At 41.6% G+C, this 21,391-nt stretch overlaps 1 protein-coding gene across 3 annotated transcripts in view; it reads right to left on the reverse strand.

Moving 5' to 3' along the window:
• Nucleotides 1-1,775: 1,775 nt before the first annotated feature.
• OAT (ornithine aminotransferase) overlaps nucleotides 1,776-21,391 on the reverse strand; it is a 33,736-nt gene continuing 14,120 nt past the window's right edge. For all 3 annotated transcript variants that reach the window (XM_087725946.1, XM_087725948.1, XM_087725947.1), the window contains 8 exons: nucleotides 18,731-18,955; nucleotides 16,126-16,221; nucleotides 13,842-13,969; nucleotides 10,455-10,577; nucleotides 7,899-8,027; nucleotides 4,954-5,067; nucleotides 4,169-4,313; nucleotides 1,776-2,307 (listed from right to left, as the gene is read on the reverse strand). In XM_087725946.1, the coding sequence (XP_087582072.1) occupies nucleotides 2,147-2,307; nucleotides 4,169-4,313; nucleotides 4,954-5,067; nucleotides 7,899-8,027; nucleotides 10,455-10,577; nucleotides 13,842-13,969; nucleotides 16,126-16,221; nucleotides 18,731-18,955 (1,121 nt within the window). In that variant the 3' untranslated portion in view covers nucleotides 1,776-2,146. The remainder of the gene's footprint in view (nucleotides 2,308-4,168; nucleotides 4,314-4,953; nucleotides 5,068-7,898; nucleotides 8,028-10,454; nucleotides 10,578-13,841; nucleotides 13,970-16,125; nucleotides 16,222-18,730; nucleotides 18,956-21,391) is intronic.

The following is a 21,391-nucleotide window of genomic DNA, read 5'->3' on the forward strand; positions in this document are numbered from 1 at the left end:
GAGGGAAGGGCAATTAATATAAATTGTGCCCTAGTGGTCTATTCTCACTAGCAGCAAATAATTTTCAATATTTATAACAAATAAAACATACAATAGCAATAGCAGTTAGACTTATATACCACTTAATAGGGCTTTCAGCCCAATCTAAGCAGTTTACAGAGTCAGCATATCGCCCCTACAGTCTGGGTCCTCATTTCACCCACCTCGGAAGGATGGAAGGCTGAGCCAACCTTGAGCCGGTGAGATTAGAACCGCTGAACTGCAGATAACAGTCAGCTGAAGTGGTTGCAGTACAGCACTCTAACCACTGCGCCACCTCGGCTCTCACACTATATACAAAAATAGAAGCACTAACCATTAGTTCCTTAATCTGGTTGTGCAAATTGTTCTAGGACAGGGCTGTCAAATTCCCAGCCTACAGGCCGGATGTATCACGCACTGGCCACACCCGTGTCCAGTTTAGCGAAGGGAGAAAAGTCCCGATACTTCACGTGACGCCGCTGTGATGACGTGAGTTTGACACCCCTGTTCTAGGATAATCTGATTCTACCTTCTTTCCTTCAACCATTCAACTAATAAGTTCAAGAAAACTTTCCAATAGGAAGGGCTAGGACAAAAAACTAGATTTGGTTTCACCTAATTTCATTCACATACAATGAGTGTGATTACTCCCCAAATATTGAATAGTTTTTTTTCATCTGTCACATTAAAAAAATATAGTCATTACAAGCATTTGGGGAGCTGCAGACAAGATTTTCAGGACTTTGTATGCCCCTCAGCTGCTTTCAGAGGTGGGTTCCTACCAGTTCGCACCTATTCGGTAGAACCGGTTCGTCAAATCTACCGAACCGGTTAGAAGAGGTTCCACCAGTGGACCCGGAAAGCAGGCCACACCTACAGAAGAGGTTCCAAATTTTTTTGAAACCCACCACTGGTCCTTGGATATGATTATTCTACACTATCATGCTCATATTTATAAAACTCAGTGCCTCTGTGAAAGGTAAGGATGACTACTGCGTTTGTGGTGCAATCAGAACATTGCGTAGATCTGACGAACCGGTTTCTACCGAATAGGTGTGAACTGGTAGGAACCCACCTCTGCACTGACATCCCCTAAACTCCACTGAAGATGTTACCTAGACTGGTAACGAAATGTTTGGAAACCAACCCACAAGCTCAGGGAATAAACCTTTACCCTCATCCTACACAAGGCAGGACATATATAGTAAATCTCCCCATTTCTAGAACCAGAACTACAAAGGAACATTCTCAGCCAAAGAGTTAACGGTTCTGAGCAAGATACTTTTGTATTAAGAAAGAGCTGACATTTTCAAAATGTGATTTCAACAACATCAACAATAAATTTGCTGTTGGGAGTTTTCAATATGAATCCTGATAATGAAATTACAAATCTCTTGTACAATATCTTCAATATTATTCTTAAAGCTTTCATCTGCAGACTAAAACTTAAAAATAGGAATATTAGTTTTAGAACCATACTGAAGTTCCCAATGATTTATAACTTACAAAGTCACACATCTAGTAATGCACACACAGTATCAGTAGGTTGTTAATTTATGCATGTGCTAGTAATGAGAAGCTGCTTGTATTTCATCCCATTGGATCAGTCTTTATGAATTGGTACTTTTTTTCAAACAATAAAGCATTCTAATTCTCCCTTTTCTCAAAACTAGGATTTATTTAAAGATTACAGTCATTATCCCCCCAACAACTAAGATTTCAAGTTTCGGCACAAAATGGAAAAAAAAAGAATGTCCATAATAATTTTTTTTAATGAAAAGTTTCATTAGATGTAATACTTGGTACAGGAAGGTATATAATTTATACTTTGGCTGAAACGTAAGTAACTATTCAAATTACAGTTCATTAAAAGAGATTGAACAAATAGTCCACAAACTGAAAAAAAGGGAAGAAATGTAGTCTTTTTTTTTTTTGTTCCTTTAGGTCCATTATAAAATAAATGTTTCAGTTTGATCTTCAAAGGCTGCTTTTCTGTGGATGAACAGAGCAAAGAATTAAGTAAACCGGGAAGAATCAAGCTGAGCTCGGGCAATACCATTATTCAGCTACAGCAGTTTGCCATCTGATTACGGGCACAGGTACGGGCACAGGGCACAAGAGGCCTTCAAAAAGAGAGGAGGGTTTTGTGGATAATTTCAGTGCACTCTCGGATCTCATCTTCCTTGATCACCAGTGGGGGAGCCAACCGGATGATATCACCATGCGTTGGCTTGGCCAGCAGCCCATTGTCACGGAGTCTCAGGCATACTTTCCAGGCGTCCCAATCTTCAGAAAGATTAAAAAGAAAAAAAGATTGAACAATATTTCCTTAGAATCCAAATGTAATAGGAATAGGAAGCACATCACAAGTAGGTTGCAGTTTTATTTGGTTTCATTTCCAATGGGGAGACAAAACAATTTTGGGAAGAAGGCTGGAACCACTGCATGGTTGCATGGAGGCAACATACTTTGGGGTTTTAGACTTTGATGTGAATATATTGACTTGCATTTTAATGTGCTTTCGAACTGCTGGGTTGGCAGAATCTGGGCCAAGTAATGGCAGCTCACTCCACTATGTGGCACTAGGGATTCAAACTTCTGAACTGCCAACCTTTCTGATCTACAAGCTCCTTGTCTTAGCCCCTGAGCCACTGCCCGGTCAGAAAATTCCCAACTTATCTTACAGGCAATTTTCTCTTTAGAAGTTGGAAGGAGGAACGAGAGGATCAGCTACCCTACAGCTGGAATCAAGGGATAGGGAAAGCAATAGCAATAGCAACAGCAATAGCAGTTAGACTTATATACCGCTTCATAGGGCTTTCAGCCCTCTCTAAGCGGTTTACAGAGTCAGCATATTGTCCCCAACAACAATCCGGGTCCTCATTTTATCCACCTCGGAAGGATGGAAGGCTGAGTCAACCCTGAGCCGGTGAGATTTGAACTGCAGAACTGCAGTCAGCTGAAGTAGCCTGCAGTGCTGCATTTAACCACTGCGCCACCTCGGCTCTCTCTCAAGTTGATACCCTCCTGGTATATTAAACTTCAATTCCCAGAACTGGTCAACTCCCATTTCAGCTCTTGTCCATCACTCCCTCTTTACAGGCTGCCTAGATATTTTGGTGCTTTAAGGCAGAGGTCACCAACCATTGCGGACTGGCGGGGGGGGGGGACTGGATGATTCTGCATGGGTGACAGGACAGCATACGCACGCAGCTCCATTTGCACCAGCAACGGGCACGCACACTTGCCAGTCACACAAATGGAGCTGCACTCTCACCCGCCCACTATGCGCACAAGTGGCAGCTGTGCACAGGCTCACCCACCACTTCCATGGCCTAGTTCCAAACCCTGATAATGGGGCTCCACCACAAAACCGCGTTCGACTAAAGGGCACTCGACAAAACCGCGTAGCTGACGTCATCACAGGGCGACAACAGCGCAGAGACAGAAGCACGCTGTAAACGCTAAACCTAAAATTAACCCCTAAACCTAACCCCCCTAAACCTAATCCTAAACCTAACCCTAAACCTAACCCTAAACCTAACCCTTAACCTAACCCTAAACCTAACCCTTAACCTAACCCTAAACCTAATCCTAACCCTTAACCTAACCCTAACCCTAACCCTTAACCTAACCCTAAACCTAACCCTAATCCTAACCCTTAACCTAACCCTAAACCTAACCCTAACCCTTAACCTAACCTAACCCTAAAGCTAACCCTAAACCTAACCCTAAACCTAACCCTTACCTTAACTTGAATCGGCTTGCTTTCAAAGCGCTATTTAAAGCGCCCTTCTTTCTCCGCGCTCGCTGTTGTCGCCCTGTTGATGACGTCAGCGATGCGGTTTAATCGGGCGCGCTTTAGTCGAACGCGGTTTTGTCGTGCCACGGATAATGGACCATAGCCCAGGGGCTGGGGAACCCTGCTTTAAGGTAATGTGATGAAGGTGTGAGGATAGGGGGAGAAAACCATCTTCCCAGTTAAGCTACACCACTCTGATTCCTATCAAAGAAAGATAGAAGGAAGGATGCCCTGAATATTTGGGTGTTGCTTTAGAACTAGTCCTGCAAATCTTCCTTGAAGGAATGATGAGATGGACTTTCTATCACAGTGATGAGTGGCAGCACAATATAGGGATCATTTTACCTTTAGTTTCCCGAATAACAATAGCATTCAACAATCCTTTCCCTCTGACTTGAGTGACAATGTCAGATGGAGTCTTCATCAGCTCGTTTCTCAATAGGCTGCCCATGAGGTCTGCGTTTTTAACCAATTCCTCTTCTTCAATGACCTAAAACATTTTGTAAAATAAAAAGGATGAAAAGGATGAACATTGGGGATATCATCATAATTTCAATACGAAGTTTAATACGGAATAGCGCTATGACAGGCAATCGAGAGGTTCCCAAAATTATGTGTGTCTTTTTTCAAAAGACCTAAAACAAACCACCATATTTTTCGGACTATAAGACGCACCGGAGTATAAGACGCACCATGATTTTGAAGAGATAGTTTTTTTAAAAAAAAAGTTTTTGCACGCCCAAACCCTCTGCGCGCCTCGTTTTTTGGAAGAAGAAAAAAAGATGGGGCATGCAGAGCTTTTGGAGGCTTGTAGAGTGCTCCGGGGGGGGGGGCAAAAACGAGCAAAAAAGGCCCCCCCAAACCCTCTGCATGTCCATTTTTGCAAATGGGGTGGAGTTTCGGTAGGCCAAAAATGCCATATTCAGTGTATAAAGACGCACCCAAATTTTTACCCTCTTTTTGGGGGGAGAAAAGGGTGTCTTATACTCCAAAAAATACGGTATGTAGAATTACTTTGCAGTGATACTTTGTTAGTATCTGTGTCTCAAAACCTGCAAGTTTCAAGTTACCGAAAAACCCCAGTATATTAAGAAAGGTTTCCTGAAGGCCTCAAATCCTTACGCGCATACCTCAAGTGCTGCCATAGCCACTCGGCAAGCCAGTGGGTTCCCTCCATATGTAGAGCCATGTTCGCCAGGTTTTATGGTGAGCATAATTTCATCATCGCACAGAACTGCTGACACCTATGGAAGCAGCATGATTGAGAAATTTTAAAAATGCTTTTTGTTTTCCCAAAATATTTTGTTGCCTACCACTTAAACACCTTCCGTATACAGCTAAAGGTAGCCAGGAGAGGAATAGGAGAAAGGGAAAGGCAGAGGAAGAATGGGAGGGAATGTAAGAGTAGGAAAGAGGGGAGGAATGGGAAGAAGAGGGGAAGGGTAAAGGGGAGGAAGGGGAAGGAGAGAAGGGAAAGGAGAGGAGGAAGGAAGAGAAGAAAGAGAAGAAAGGGGGGTAGGAAGGAGGGAGGGAAGGAGGGAGAGAAGAAAGGAGGGAAGGAAGGAGGGAAGGAAGGAGAGAAGGAGAGAAGAAAGGAGGGAAGGAAGGAGGGAATGTAGGAGAGAAGGAAGGGGGAAGGAAGGAGGAAAGGAAGGGGGAAACAAAGGAGAGAAGGAGAAAAGAAAGGAGGGAAGGAAGGAAGGAAGGAAGGAAGGAAGGAAGGAGGGAAGGAAGGAGGGATAACAATTAAACAATTGTAGTTAAATGGAGGTATAATGATGGTAATATGTATAAATATCTGAGTTAAAATACTTCAGTTAATATGAATTATGCTTGATGACTGTGGAAGAGATACACGAAAGTCTTTTGAAACCAACTGATACACTTTCTACAGTATGTAAAAAAGGAAGATTTTATGTGTTGTGTTTATTTTGAAAAAAAAATAAACAAAATAAAAATAAAAAATAAAGGTAGCCATATAGAGCAGTTCATTTCTTAGGTGTTAATTCAGTGTTGTGAGGCCATATTGCTTCTTGGGAAGTGCTAGTGCTGCGTCTGCTTCTAACAATATCTTGGGAAAGTGTCTTGGATCAGCAGTGCTAAAGGTTTCTACAATTATTTTCGCTGCAATAGCAATAGCAGTTAGACTTATGTACCACTTCATAGGGCTTTCAGCCCTCTCTAAGCGGTTTACAGAGTCAGCATATCGCCCCCACAGTCTGGGTCCTCATTTTACCCACCTCGGAAGGATGGAAGGCTGAGTCAACCTTGAGCCGGTGAGATTTGAACCGCCGAACTGCAGATAGCAGTCAGCTGAAGTGGCCTGCAGTACTGCACTCTAACCACTGCGCCACCTCGGCTCTTCCTAGCCAGTGCCAGCCCAAGCCAGCTAGTATATATTTATTTATGTTTTCAATTTTTATATGCTGTCCATCTCAAATCCATGCTTAGGACATCAGTGTTAAAAGAAAATCTAAAAGAACAAGCAGATACATAGCAACAGCAGCTGAATTAAAAACAGACTCATAAATCACCGGTCAACACAACCGAAGTATGGAGTTAGCCCCACCTCTTGTCCTTCAATTATTTAAGACTTTATGGAAGGCCATCAGGGTCAGAGACAAACTAATCTCTCAGGGAATGATATTCCAAAGGGCAGGAGTCATGACAAAAAGAAAGACTCTCTTCCTGGCCCCCGCCAGACAATATTCCTTAGCAGAAGGATCATAGAGAATGTTCCGCCATTTTAGTCCCTCCTGCTCAGCTCAAGGCTGTAGTTCATTTCTAAGTTTAGAGTTTAGAGTTTAGAGTTTTATTTCATTTGTATGCCGCCCTTTTCCCTAAGGGGACTCAGGGCGGCTCACAACTCAGAAAGGGAAGGGAGGATACAAACAGTTTAACAAGAACACAAAACAATACATAGTTAAAAAGCACAACAATCATACCATTCGAGATAGGGGCAGCGAATCTTTAGCCCCAGGCCTGTCGGAACAGCCAGGTTTTAAGGGCTATGAGGAAGGTCTGGAGGGTGGTGAGGGTACGAATTTCCACGGGGAGTTCGTTCCAGAGGGTCGGAGCAGCCACAGAGAAGGCTCTCCTCCGGGTAGTCGCCAGTCAACACTGGCCGGCGGATGGAATTCGGAGGAGGCCTAGTCTGTGGGATCTAATTGGTCTAGTGGAGGTAATTGGCAGTAGGCGGTCTCTCAAGTACCCAGGTCCAATACCATGAAGTTACCCTTGGAAGCCCAAATGATTCACCAATTAAGATTTTAATGTAATCCTATGCTTGGAACTAAGCCCCATAGAGTTCAAGGAAGCTTCCCCTCATGGATTTATCTCAGAAGTTACAACCCTCCACACAGGTTCCAGCTCTTCTTGAATTCAGTCAGATATATCTATTTTGCAGCAAATGCATGCCCATCAAGGACAAGAGACTATCTCAGCCCTATAAGAGCCGAAGTGGCGCAGTGGTTAGGGTGCAGTACTGCAGGCCACTTCAGCTGACTGCTATCTGCAGTTCAGCGGTTCAAATCTCACCGTCTCAAGGTTGACTCAGCCTTCCATCCTTCCGAGGTGGGTGAAATGAGGAACCCAGACTGTGGGGGGCGATATGCTGACTCTGTAAACCGCTTAGAGAGGGCTGAAAGCCCTATGAAGCGGTATATAAGTCTAACTGCTATTGCTATTGCTATAATACTAAAGACATACTGAAAATTATTTTCTAACAAATTTGGTCTTATTTAAATCCATGAAACTTGTAAGTTCCCTGTTCATGTTTTCTCTCTTTTTCTCCCCCTTTTTCTTTGTTCATATTTCTTTTTTCCCTTTTTAAAAAGTGTTTCATGAAAATAAAATATATATAATTTTTTAAAAGCAACCTCGGTATATAGAGATTTTTTTTCTACTAAGATCTTTTTTAATGCAAATTGGAAAGATTTGTGAGAATCCTGCTGTGCTGTAACAAATTCAAGGTTGGAATGTAGTTCAGCGTTCTACAAATGACTCTTATTTATGATTAATCTGTTCAAAAATTCAAAAACAAATTCAGAGTACTTAAAGAAAAACCAGTACTTACAGGATAAACCCCTCCAGATAGCGCCTTTCCAAGCAAAACCAGGTCAGGTCTAACATTTTCATGATCGACGGCTAACATTTCTCCCGTTCTGGCTAATCCAGTCTGAATTTCATCAGCAATAAAGAGCACCTGTTAATTATAAAGAGAATCAAACAATAGCCTTGTAGGGAAATTCAAGAATTAATATTTCTACAACATACCAAGCTTATTCTAATATTCCAAACATCTCTATTCCAAGAAGCTAATACGATCATATCACAAAGAAATACAATATACGTATATTGCATAATTTTTAGTGAGGGGAGGCATCCTGGAATCACCACTTTCAATATTCAATTTTGTATCTGTCTGTCTGCCAATCAATCAATAGAACTACCGATGGCTATAGACCAGTGTTTCCCAACCTTGGCGACTTTAAGTCCTGTGGACTTCAACTCCCAGAATCCCCCAGCTGGCTGGGGGATTCTGGGAGTTGAAGTCCACAGGACTTAAAGTCGCCAAGGTTGAGAAACACTGCTATAGACCATTAATTAGCTTTGGCTCTGTGATAAATCAATGGAGTATGGTATAGGAAGGAAGGAAGGAAGGAAGGAAGGAAGGAAGGAAGGAAGGAAGGAAGGAAGGAAGGAAGGAAGGAAGGAAGGAAGGAAGGAAGGAAGGAAGGAAGGAAGGAAGGAAGGAAGGATTCTAAAAGACTAATCTTCAAAAATACCCATGCATTTCAGCAGAAAAATTCTGTAGTCCTTTATAGCTGTTGCTAATCCTTTGTTTTAAGTGTATGGAAGTTGATAGTATGTGCAAATTTTTATCTGACCCACTATTACGCAGCTAAAACTAAGAAACATGTTTAATATAAAAATGCCACTAATATTCAACCATACTGTAACCAAAAGTAAACGAAGTTGCTAAAACAGCCCTGTCAACAAAATGAGTTAGTAAAGGCCGTTTACTAGTTGATTAAAAATGGGTTAAACATCCAAGCTTAAGAACACATAAAGCCTACGCTTCTATTTGCTTCAGATAGGCTCAGAGCAGATAAGATAGCAGAGTTGAGTAATGCGTCCTTTGAGAAAAAGATTCCAACAGAACATTGCAAGCATCACTATTGAGAAAAGGGAACACTGGTTTTTCAAAACGTGTTATACTATTAACGCCAAGGCATTTTGTTTTTTTTTTAATACCTAAAAGGTCAAATTTTTATACTTTAAGGCCTCAGAAGCTTTAGGAGAAAGTTTGTAAAAGTTGCCACCAAATTATTAATTCTGATTGAAAGAAAAAGGGGAGATTATGAAATACATAGGGAATACTCTATTAATTATATTTAATCAAAGGTTCTGTCATTTTAAACACCCTGAAATTAAATTAAAACCAATTTTAGTTTTGTGCTCTCACCTACCCATGTTTATATCCTGCCTTTGCCTAGTTTTGATAATTTTAATAGTTTTAGAACCCTACATGGTATTGGACCTGGCTACCTGAGAGACCGCCTCCTGCCGATTACCTCTCTCAGACCAATTAGATCGCACAGGTTGGGTCTCCTCCGGATTCCATCTGCCGGTCAATGTCGGCTGGCGACCCCCCCGGGGGAGGGGCTTCTCTGTAGCTGCTCTGGCCCTATGGAACGATCTCCCCGTTGAGATCCAGACCCTTACTACCCTTCCGGCCTTCCGCAAAGCGACCAAGATCTGGCTGTTCCGGCAGGTCTGGGGCTGTTGAATTATCCAGCCCCACTCTAAGTTATGAATGTTGGTGCAATTTTTAAGTGTTGTTTTTTTATTTTTTATATTCCCCTTTCCCTTCTTATTGTAAGCCACACTGAGTCTTCCGAGAGTGGGCGGCATACAAGATAGATAGATAGATGGATAGATAGATAGATAGATAGATAGATAGATGGATGGATGGATGGATGGATGGATGGATGGATGGATGGATGGATGGATGGATGGATGGATGGATGGATGGATGATGGATGATGGATGATGGATGATGGATAGATAGATAGATAGATAGATAGATAGATAGATAGATAGATAGATTAGATAGATTAGATAGATGATAGATGATAGATAGATAGATAGATAGATAGATAGATAGATAGATAGATAGATAGATTAGATAGGATAGATAGATAGATAGATAGATAGATAGATAGATAGATAGGATAGATAAGATGATAGATAGATAGATAGATAGATAGATAGATAGATAGATAGATAGATAGATAGATAGATAGATAGATAGATAGATAGATAGATAGATAGATAGATAATGCAGTCTTCAGCCCATTGTAGCCCAGTAATGTTTTTTAGCACTGAATACAATAACAAAATCTAGAAAATATATCATTCTGCTCTAAAAGATAATATGGTGTCAGTTAATTATAAAGCTTGTATTCTCGTTTTAGAACATCCGACAACGTGAATTGTTAGTTTATGAAAGTTTGCGACTTTTAGTGAAATTTGCTACTCTGGAAAGGTGTTACCAGATCTCTTCTGATTTTTGACTACCATAGACTAACATGCTCTCTTACAATGTCTTTTGGGTACAACCACTTACATTGTGCTTTGTGCAAAGTTCTCGCACTCCCGTGAGATAACCTTTCTCGGGAACAATCACACCAGCTTCACCTTGAATCGGTTCGACCATGAAAGCCGCAACATCTGGATCTTGAAGCGCCCGCTAAAAGGACAAATGCATTTGTAGAGCAATCAGAATCACGAAATACAACTCAGAAGGGGGGCAATTCTAGTCTTGGATAAGATCTGCAACCAAGACATACTGAATCTTATTTCGGAATAGGTCCGCTCACACCAGATTCTTTTAAATCAGTGGTTCTCAATCTGTGGGTCGGGACCCCTTTGGGGGTCGAACGACCCTTTCACGGGGGTCGCCTAAGACCATCGGAAAACACATATTTTCGATGGTCTTAGGAACCGAGAAACCAATTTTGTGGTTGGGGGTCACCACAATATGAGGAACTGTATTAAAGGGTCGCGGCATTGGGAAGGTTGAGAACCACTGTTTTAAATGCAGATTTAAAACCCACAAGCATATGTGCAAAGAGTTTGATTTGGTGGCACTTTAAATTAACAACGGTTTGAAGTGTTCTCAGAGTAAGAAATACATAGAATAGCTGTCAGCATCCCTCCATTATATAATTAGGAAAGAAAGACCAAGAGATTCCATGTGTTGGAAATCAAAAGTACTTTTACTAATTACAAATGGTTAGCGAGCAGTTGCGAAGCGAAGTCTGTTTAAGTAGGCGCGAAAGCAATTGATATATAGAATAGTCCATTCCCCACCCCTTGGGATCATAGCCTCAGGCCAATCATAAGTCCTTCAAGTGTCAGGTGTGAGATAACTTCAAACGGCATCACGAAGATGGAATGTCGGGGCCGTTGGTCCAGGCGGGAAGCACCCACGCATGCGTAGTCCAACCATCCAGTAAATACTAGAACATTCCTCCAGCACATCGAATAACCCCTCCCAAATACCAAACCCTCCCTCCCCGTTTCATGACAGCTGAAGCAGTAGCAAAGCAGAAGCTGACAATAGCTTTATAAAGTGGAATGCTCGAGAGAGAGAAAAACTGCATTAGTTTAAATATGCCAATGAATAGCCCTTAATATTCCTCTTCTCCAGTTCTCAGTGGTAAAATTTTGAAGGGCGCATTCGGTACTAACTTTACCAAAAGTTGAAATTTTAGTTAGAAACAAGCGAAACTTGTCATAAAAAGTTAGCCCTTCACGTCTGCCTCTCTTCTTCCTCAATCTCTGATTCGCATACTTTTTGTATCGTTGCCTTATTTTCATTTTGCTTCCGTCTCCTTTGTGCTTGTGCTATCCACCCTCCATGCCTTCTCCGCAAGTTGAGACATAGCATCTCAGTCCCTCACCATGAATCATGTTCAAATTGGCGTAGGTTTTCATGGGCAGTGTCAGTTGGGCAACCTTGGGTTTCTGTTGTGGCCCGGCAGGAGCCGTTGGAGCTGCCACCAGATTCCGACAGCAAGGGGCCTTATGATTCGGCCCTGGAGGATGTGGAGGACCCTGGACAGGGTTCTGACTCCGAGCAGGGCGCAGAGAGACTGGTTGGTCACCAGGTGGCGCCTGAGCCTTGGATCAGTGGGGAGGAGACAAGAGAGAGAGTGATCCAGAAACCACCTGTGAGTTGTTCCGGGATGCACGCCATCGAAGGGCTACTTGGCGTCAAGAACAACTGCGTAATTACAGGAGGTGATTACGCTCGGCTGATGCTCATTAAGATCCTCTCCTGATTGTAAAAGAGACTGCTTGTGCCACGCCCTTCTTGCAGAAGTCAACGTTAGGGACTAACGAGAAACAAACTTGGCAGGCTGGATTGCTGCCAGAGTTTGTTTGCATTGCTGCCAAGGTTTGTAGGACTTGCTGCCAGAGTGCTTATCTCTTTGTTTATTTGGCTTTCAGCCAACAAGAGTCTGGACTTATTAAAAAACATTCTCATTTACGTTTGTCTCGGCTTTCGTTCCTGGACGGAGGAGGGGGGTCAGAACAGGTTTCTAAATCCTGAAGCCCAACACTGACCATATTCACATTGTTCAATAGGTTGTACCCCATCCTCACATCCTTTCCTCCTTTCAACATATATCGTACATGCCCAGTTCACCTTTACAATTCTGAAGTGCTTGCTTCCATTTTAAAGCATTTTATTGAATTCTACAATGCATATCAATATAGCAGAATCCTTCTTTTCGTCATATTTGGATCCAAAGCAACTGACGTGGGAACCTTTTGGATCCCAGAAGGATTTTTCCCACTTGATAGACAGAGAGTGTGGAGTTTTGTGCATAATTCTATTACAAACTATTATAAAAGGTTCCACCACAAATGCGCGCACAACAAAAGCGCGCCTGACTAAACCGCGGTGTCTAAAGCGTGGTGACAAAACCGCGTGACGAATGAGCAACTAATTAGCCCTAAAGCGCGCCGACAGAAGCGCACTGTAACGTAACCCTAAACCTAACCCTAAACCTAACCCTAAACCTAACTCTAAACCTAACCCTAAACCTAACCCTAAACCTAACCCTAAACCTAACCCTAAACCTAACCCTAAACCTAACCCTAAACCTAACCCTAAACCTAACCCTAAACCTAACCCTAAACCTAACCCTAAACCTAACCCTAAACCTAACCCTAAACCTAACCCTAAACCTAACCCTAAACCTAACCCTAAACCTAACCCTAAACCTAACCCTAAACCTAACCCTAAACCTAACCCTAAACCTAACCCTAAACCTAACCCTAAACCTAACCCTAAACCTAACCCTAAACCTAACCCTAAACCTAACCCTAAACCTAACCCTAAACCTAACCCTAAACCTAACCCTAAACCTAACCCTAAACCTAACCCTAAACCTAACCCTAAACCTAACCCTAAACCTAACCCTAAACCTAACCCTAAACCTAACCCTAAACCTAACCCTAAACCTAACCCTAAACCTAACCCTAAACCTAACCCTAAACCTAACCCTAAACCTAACCCTAAACCTAACCCTAAACCTAACTGTAAATCTTACCTTAAATGAAATCGCGCTTCTGTCGGCGCGCTGTTGTCGGCGCGCTTTTGACATCGCGGTTTTAGCGCCGCGCTGTTGTCGGCGCGCTTATGACGTTCGCGCTTTTGACGGGTCACGATTATAAAACCAGTTTCTGCTACTAAGCCATGTGCCCTTATGATGAAGCAGTTCAATTCTATCACCAGTCTATGAGAAAATTCATTCATATCCAAGTCCACATCTCATAAACAGGATTACTTAGAGGAACCTCTGTGTGCAACTTTAATAGTTAAGACATTAATCAAAACCAGTTCTGCAAAAGCTATTCCAGTCTTCCAGGACAGCTTCCCTAAAACGAAAACACATTTAGCTAAATATCTTACAACACAGATTGGAAAATCGTGAAGTACCTCAAGAGCAGGCAAATCATTGTAGGGAATTATTTCAAAACCTGGCATGAATGGTCCAAACCCATCATAGCTGGAAGGATCTGTAGAGCTTGAGATTGCTGATAACGTTCTTCCCCAGAAGTTGCCAGCTAGTAGGGGGAGAAGAAGAGAAGTAATTATAGTTACTGTTCAGTTATGCAGATAATAAAAAGTATGAGTAACTATATGTTCAAAAAAAACATTGTCACCTTTATTATTCTTCGATCTATCTAAATATAGATCGAATTCCTCCATCTTGATGATTTCTGTTGCAATTTTACTCTATTTGTTTTGGATACCATGCTAACACTGTTTAACCTGACCTGAGCCGAGGTGGCGCAGTGGTTAGGGTGCAGTACTGCAGACCACTTCGGCTGACTGTTATCTGCAGTTCAGCGGTTCAAATCTCACCGGCTCAAGGTTGAGGGTGAAATGAGGACCCAGACTGTGGGGGTGATACGCTGACTCTGTAAACCGCTTAGAGAGGGCTGAAAGCCCTATGAAGCGGTATATAAGTCTAACTGCTATTGCTAAGCTACTTTTTTCATTTCCAACTATAACAGAATGCTACTATCTAATATTAACTCGTAAGAAGGGACATTCATCTTTACATTATTAACACCTTGCAATATAATAACACTAAAGTCATGAATGGCAAAAAAAAACAATTAAAAGTTGGTGATGACTAAGTGCATGGAGTACCAAACTAACTAGAGCAGATCCCAAAGCAGCCTTTAACCTTTGTTTTCTATTGTTATGATGAATAGAAGAATACATTACATGTTTAATTTAATTGATTATATTATAATTTTGAACTTTAAATTACATGTCTGTCATAAACCTCCAGTATTACTATTAGTTAGTCCTCAACTTACAACCACAATTGACCCCAAAATTTCTGTGGTTAACTGAGACATTTGCTAAGTGAATTTTGCCCCGCTTGACAATTTTCCTTGCCACAATTGTTAACTGAATCACGGTAGTTGATAAGTTAATAGCAATAGCAATAGCAATAGAAGTTAGACTTTAAAAAGAGCCGAGGTGGAGCAGTGGTTAAATGCAGTACTGCAGGCTACTTCAGCTGACTGCAGTTCTGCAGTTCAAATCTCACCGGCTCAGGGTTGACTCAGCCTTCCATCCTTCCAAGGTGGGTAAAATGCGGACCCGGATTGTTGTTGGGGGCAATATGCTGACTCTGTAAACCGCTTAGAGAGGGCTGAAAGCCCTATGAAGCGGTATATAAGTCTAACTGCTATTGCTATTGCTATAGTCTTATATACCGCTTCATAGGGCTTTCAGCCCTCTCTAAGTGGTTTACAGAGTCAGCATGTCGCCCCCACAGTCTGGGTCCTCATTTCACCCACCTCGGAAGGATGGAAGGCTGAGTCAACCTTGAGCCGGTGAGATTTGAACCACCGAACTGCAGATAGCAGTCAGCTGAAGTGGCCTGCAGTACTGCACCCTAAGCACTGCGCCACCTCGGCTCTAATAAGCCGGTTATTAAGTAAATCTGGCTTCCCCACTGACTGCTTGTCAGAAGGTCACCAAAGGGAATCACAGCAATGGTCATAAATATGAACTAGTTGCCTAGCATCTGAATTTTGATCACATGATCATGGGGACGTCGTAAGGGTTATAACTGTGAAAAACGGTCATAAGTCGTATTTTCCAGTGCCGTTGTACCTTTGAAGAGTCACTAAATGTCAGTATAAGTTCCAATTAATCTATTCAGCACTGCGGTTTCAGCTTGACAGCAACTAAGATTTGTCTCAATGCCGTAGAAACTTACAACCGCTAACACATTCATTACAAATGCTATTTTATAACAATAACAAGTAACACACTGCATATTCTTCGAAACAGTTATGACATATTAAGATGTCACGCTTGATGTTTAACCAAAACACCCATGAGCCGAGGTGGCGCAGTGGTTAAGAGTGCAGCTCTGCAGGCTACTTCAGCTGACTGCTATTTCGGCAGTTCGGCTGTTCAAATCTCACCGGCTCAGGGTTGACTCAGCCTTCCATCCTTCCGAGGTGGGTGAAATGAGGACCCGGATTGTTGTTGGGGCCAATATGCTGACTCTGTAAACCGCTTAGAGAGGGCTGAAAGCCCTATGAAGCGGTATATAAGTCTAACTGCTATTGCTCTCTCTTCTTAAATGCAAAAGTATTCCTCGTCTGATGTTTTGCTCTAGTTCCATTTGCTGGATTTTGAGTGCTTTCGCTTTACTGTTGCTTTTCACAATCTGTAATTGGTTACTCACCTGCAAAAATAATCTTTGCTTTGTATTTCGGAATACCTTTCACTGCGTAAGCCCATTTACGAGCCAGCTTGCATGCTGTTTCTCCAGCCTCCACACCTAAGACAAAAAACACACATATATAACAGAGATGGGAAGGAAAACAGGAAATGAACATAGCGGAGCCCATGACGCTCTCTGAACCTGGTTTACTTTCAGACATTTCATTAACTGACTAGGTAACATCAGAGGTGGGTTCCTACCAGTTCACACCTGTTCGGTAGAACCGGTTCGTCAAATCTACCGAACCGGTTAGAAGAGGTTCCACCAGTGGACCCGGAAAGCAGGCCACACCTACAGAAGAGGTCCCAAATTTTTTTGAAAACCACCACTGGTCCTTGGATATGATTATTCTACACTATCATGCTCATATTTATAAACCTCAGTGCCTCTGTGAAAGGTACGGATGACTACTGCGTTTGTGGTGCAATCAGAACATTGCGTGTGTTGAAGTTGTTTTAACGCAAACCAAAGATGCCTTTTAGAAAACAAGTTTACATCATATTCTTATGCATGCCAGTGCTGTGTGTGAGGTAATTTAAGGTGGTTCTGACAAGTGTCGTCGGCATCTTCATATCCGGTCACATGGGTGGCAAGCCACTCCCATCCGGTCACATGGGCGGCAAGCCACTCCCACAAAGGAGGCCACACCCACAGAGTAGGCTCAAACAATTTTTGAAACCCACCACTGGGTAACATCATTAGTGCAAGTGAGTATGGGATTTGCTCACTGTTTAAAGACAATAGCTTGCCTTGCCACTGTTGGTGGGGTTATAAGTTTCTTCTTGGTAGTTCCTTGATTGTGGTACTGCTTTCTACTTGCTTGTTTCTCTGGTGCTAATCCCCGTTTATCGGGTTGTTGGATGCGGGAGAGGATATGTTCTAGTCACATAGACACATTTATGTACCATTTAAAAGATGCAATGAAAAAAGCTCAGAAGGAAAAAAAAAGACCAGTCTATTCTATTCTTATTTCTTCATCCAACCTCCAGTAGATCTGGGCTGCTGTCACTCTTGTTTATACTGTGATGTTGCTGGAAGTCCATGTAGCAGCTTCATGGCTGACCCTGTTTGGCCTCAGAAATAAGGATTGGCCTGGAAAGCTCTTGGATAGGAGACCAACATAGAATACCAGATTTGCAGACTAAGGTAGGTTTAAAGATAATCCAAACCAGTGATAGTCAACCTGGTCCCTACCGCCCACTAGTGGGCGTTCCAGCTTTCATGGTGGGCGGTACGGGTTTTGTCCGAGACTGAAGCACTTTCCTTTTTCAAATTTAATTGACTTCCCTACTTTATAAATCACCATTACTGTGGAACCGGTGGGCGGTTAGAAAATTTTACTACTAACAGAGATACAAAAGTGGGCGGTAGGTATAAAAAGGTTGACTACCCCTGATCCAAACAAAGCATTGGCAAACCATATCCACACTGTTGTGAAAAAAGAAGTGTGTATTTTTCAGGCTTTTTCAGGGGGCAGGCACTATCATAGGATGTTTCCATGATATGCCCAAATATGGGAGGGAGCATACTGCTTCCCTTTTTGCCTTTCAGCTCTACCCTAGGAGCCTTCCAGGCAAGAAACCATTTTTTTGTGTTGCATTTGTGCTGATAAATAAATAAAGGGAGACTAGTATAGATCTATTTCAAGCTATTTAGCTCTCATCAGCTAGCCATACCCTTACTGGGATTTGAACCTGGGCTGGTTTTACATGCTAGGCAGTTGTATTAGCCACTAAGCCACAAGCTCTCCTCCCTTATCAGCTAAGCCAGGGAAATAAGTGTTATGTCAAAGCACCTGGTATGCCCACATATGGGAGGGAGCATACTGCTTCCCTTTTTGCTTTTCAGCTCCACCCTAGGAGCCTTCCAGGCAGGAAACCATTTTTTTGTGTTGCATTTGTGCTGACCAGCTATCAAATATATTTATTTACCCCATGTACGGTATGTGGCAGCTCAACTGGCAAATTATGACTTTGGGTAACTAATTTAAGATTTTTAAAAAAACCTGAAAATGTAAACCAATAAGATAAAAATAACAGAAAAGGACACAGAACCTCCACCTTACAGAGATCCAGAAAAATAAGGAAGTAAGAAAGCCATGGCTCTGGAAAAAAACACCTTAAAAACAAAGGTTATCACCTGATTCTTGAGAAATAAATAAAAATGGTAGTTTTATTTGTACTTCTCTTCTCAAGGGGGCATGTGAGAGGTTGATTCCCCCACAGGAAGACCATCCTAGTTGGGACATGGAGGAGTCAGCATCATGCCATGTATTTTGATTTTTTTTTTTAAATGTTTGTCATTGTTTTTACTTTATTTTAATTCTGTGCCAGCCAGAATCACTTGTTGAGAGGAGCAGGCGTACAAATTGAAGGAGTGACTGAAAAAAAGGAACAAGTCATTCTTTCTCTTAATGGGATCAGAACAGACACAGAACGTTGTGTCCAACCAGACTTCCATGGTGCCGGGAGCTCATGTTTTAGAATTTGCAGCTTGCTTCTGTAACCCAGATGTTACCCAGATGCTTATTTCCATTCTGATTGGAGGAGAGGTCAACAAATGTTACCTGTGTTCATCGGAAGCACCTTGTTGTATTTGAACATTTTCGTGATATATTCTTCATATTCACCAAGCACGTCATTGTAAAATGCTCTTGAGGTCAGAGTAAGTTTTTCACACTGGGATTTCAAAGCCGCTGTAATCTTTGGGTGACAATGGCCTTGATTGACAGCACTATAAGAACTTAAGAAATCAAAATATTTTTTGCCTTCTACGTCCCATAGGTAAACACCTGGAAAGGAATTAAAACAAGGAAAAATTTAGTTGCTTCAAGATGTTCTATCTAGCATGAAAAAGAAAAATTAAGCAGCTATCAATTGACATGTGACAAATACAGTACAAGTAGTACTCAGTTTATAATAGTTCATTTAGTGATTGTTCAAAGTTACAACAGCACTGAAAAAGTTGTCTTATGACCCTTTTTTTAATTCATTGTCTAAAATGTAGTTTCTATCCAAATCGAATAGAGGGTAGGTCTTTCTGTTATATGAAAGCTCACAACACACTTAAATGCAATTTCTAACCAAATTTAACAAAGGGTAAATCTTTGAGTTATAGGAAAGCTCACCACGGGTTTAAATGAATATCTTGCATCAGCTGATACAATGGCACCAAGGAAAGGTTGCTCACTTTCACATTTGCAAAGCAAGCAGAAGACTAGAGAGCTGCATTTCTCTCCCAGAATAATATGCTTCAGCCGGCTGCAAGATACCAAGACAAAAAGATGGGTATGTCTAGTTTAATGAAAAGAAGAACTAGAGGAGAAATGATAGAAGCGTTCTGATATCTTAGGGGTTTCCACAAAGAAGAGGGAGTCAAACTATTCTCCAAGGCACCTGAGGGCAGAACAAGAAGCAATGGGTGGAAACTGATCAAGGAGAGAAGCAACTTAGAACTGAAACTTCCTGACAGTTAGAACAATTAATCAGTGGAACAGCTTGCCTCCAGAGGTTGTGAATGCCCCAACACTGGAAGTCTTTAAGAAGATGTTGGATAACCATTTGTCTTGAAAGGGTATAGGGTTTCCTGCCTAGGCAGGGAGTTGGACTAGAAGACCTCCAAGGTCTCTTCCAACTCTGCTATTGTATTGTATTATAGAATATAATGATATGTAAATGAGTCTGCAATTAGATGACAACTAAGGAATGATTGACCATTTCTATGAAAAAGAAGCCAATATAATGGATCTATTTTTCCCATCTAAAGACTGGTAAGAATGTCCTGGTAATAAATTTGCTTTCCTTAAAATTCATTGGAGGTCCGGAATGCTAATATAATTGTTTCAAAGTTTAGAAATATTATTTACTATTTAGTTTCTATATTTCTTTACTATAGATGTAGAAATGTTTACTATTTTTTTCAATATTTGATTTTGGAAAAATTTTGACAGCAAAGGTGTCCACAGGATCCAACACTTTCAACTAAATGAATAACTCAGCATTGCATCATTGTGATGAAAGCACCATTCCTTTGGTGTGTGCATGTGATATCATGGTACACATACAGAATGGATAAAGCTTGTGTCATTAAGGAGCAATGGGTGGAAACTAATCAAGGAGAGAAGCAACTTAGAATTGAGGAGAAATTTCCTGACAGTTAGAACAATTAATCAGTGGAACAGCTTGCCTTCAGAAGTTGTGAATGCCCCAACAGTGGGAGTCTTTAAGATGTTGGACAACCATTTGTCTGAAGTTTCCTGCCTAAGCAGGGGGTTAGACTAGAAAACCTCCAAGGTCCCTTCCAACTCTGTTATTCTATTCTAAATAAGTAAGTAAGTAAAATCTTTATTACGGTCAAAGACCAGCAAAACACATTAGTTTTTGCACTATATTAAAAAAATACTAACATTAAAATATAATTAAAAAGTATTGACATTAAAAGTGGATAATAACATAATGGTCCAAAGATTGTTAAAGGTATGTCCAGATAATTGGTACAAGATGGTACTATACTTCTGTAGCCAATTTTTTTCTTATGGACATTGCAGCAGCACAGAACTTTGCCACTGCATACGTGGTAACCGGGTTAGTGTCCTGGAGGAGAAAGCCTAGATAAAGATGGTCTGCCCTCCCTGGCAATCTCTCTAATAAGGGGAGAAAATGTGCAGACCTACAAGCTCTGTATAGCTCGCAGTGTAATAGAACATGTGAATTATCTTCCACTTCTCCTTTACCACATATACAAACCCGTTCTGCTATAGGTGTTCTCTTATACCTGCCCTGGAGGAGTGCGGAAGGAAGAATGTTAAATCTGGCTCTGAAGAAAGCGATTCTTTGTTTTGGGGAGATCAGGTCATTTGGATATCTTGCCAATTCCAACACACCCTGTTTGATTCTGTCCCTACTGTGGAGAGGCAACCTATTTAGTTCTTCTTGGAACTCCATGTCCCTCGTTCTATTAATTACTACTTGCTTTGCTTGCTCAAAGCCTAGAGACATTAAGAATAATGGTGAAAGCCCATAAGAGCCCAGCTTGTGATCAATTGCCTGTTTCCAGGGGGAAGGGAAATTGTCAGTCAACACTAGTGGGGACAGCCCCTCTGGAAAGAAGTGCATTTTAAGCCAATAAATGATCATCATTTATTCTATCCTAAAACAACTGTGTACTTGTTCTTAAGGAAGCACATTACTTGTTACTTATCTAGTTGCCAAGCACACTTGTCAGTGAG

The sequence above is a fragment of the Thamnophis sirtalis genome, unplaced genomic scaffold (genome assembly GCF_051295495.1).
Source record: "Thamnophis sirtalis isolate CommonGarterSnake01/CBP01778 unplaced genomic scaffold, rThaSir2_p1.2 scaffold_11, whole genome shotgun sequence".
NCBI classification, from domain to species: Eukaryota; Metazoa; Chordata; class Lepidosauria; order Squamata; family Natricidae; genus Thamnophis; species Thamnophis sirtalis.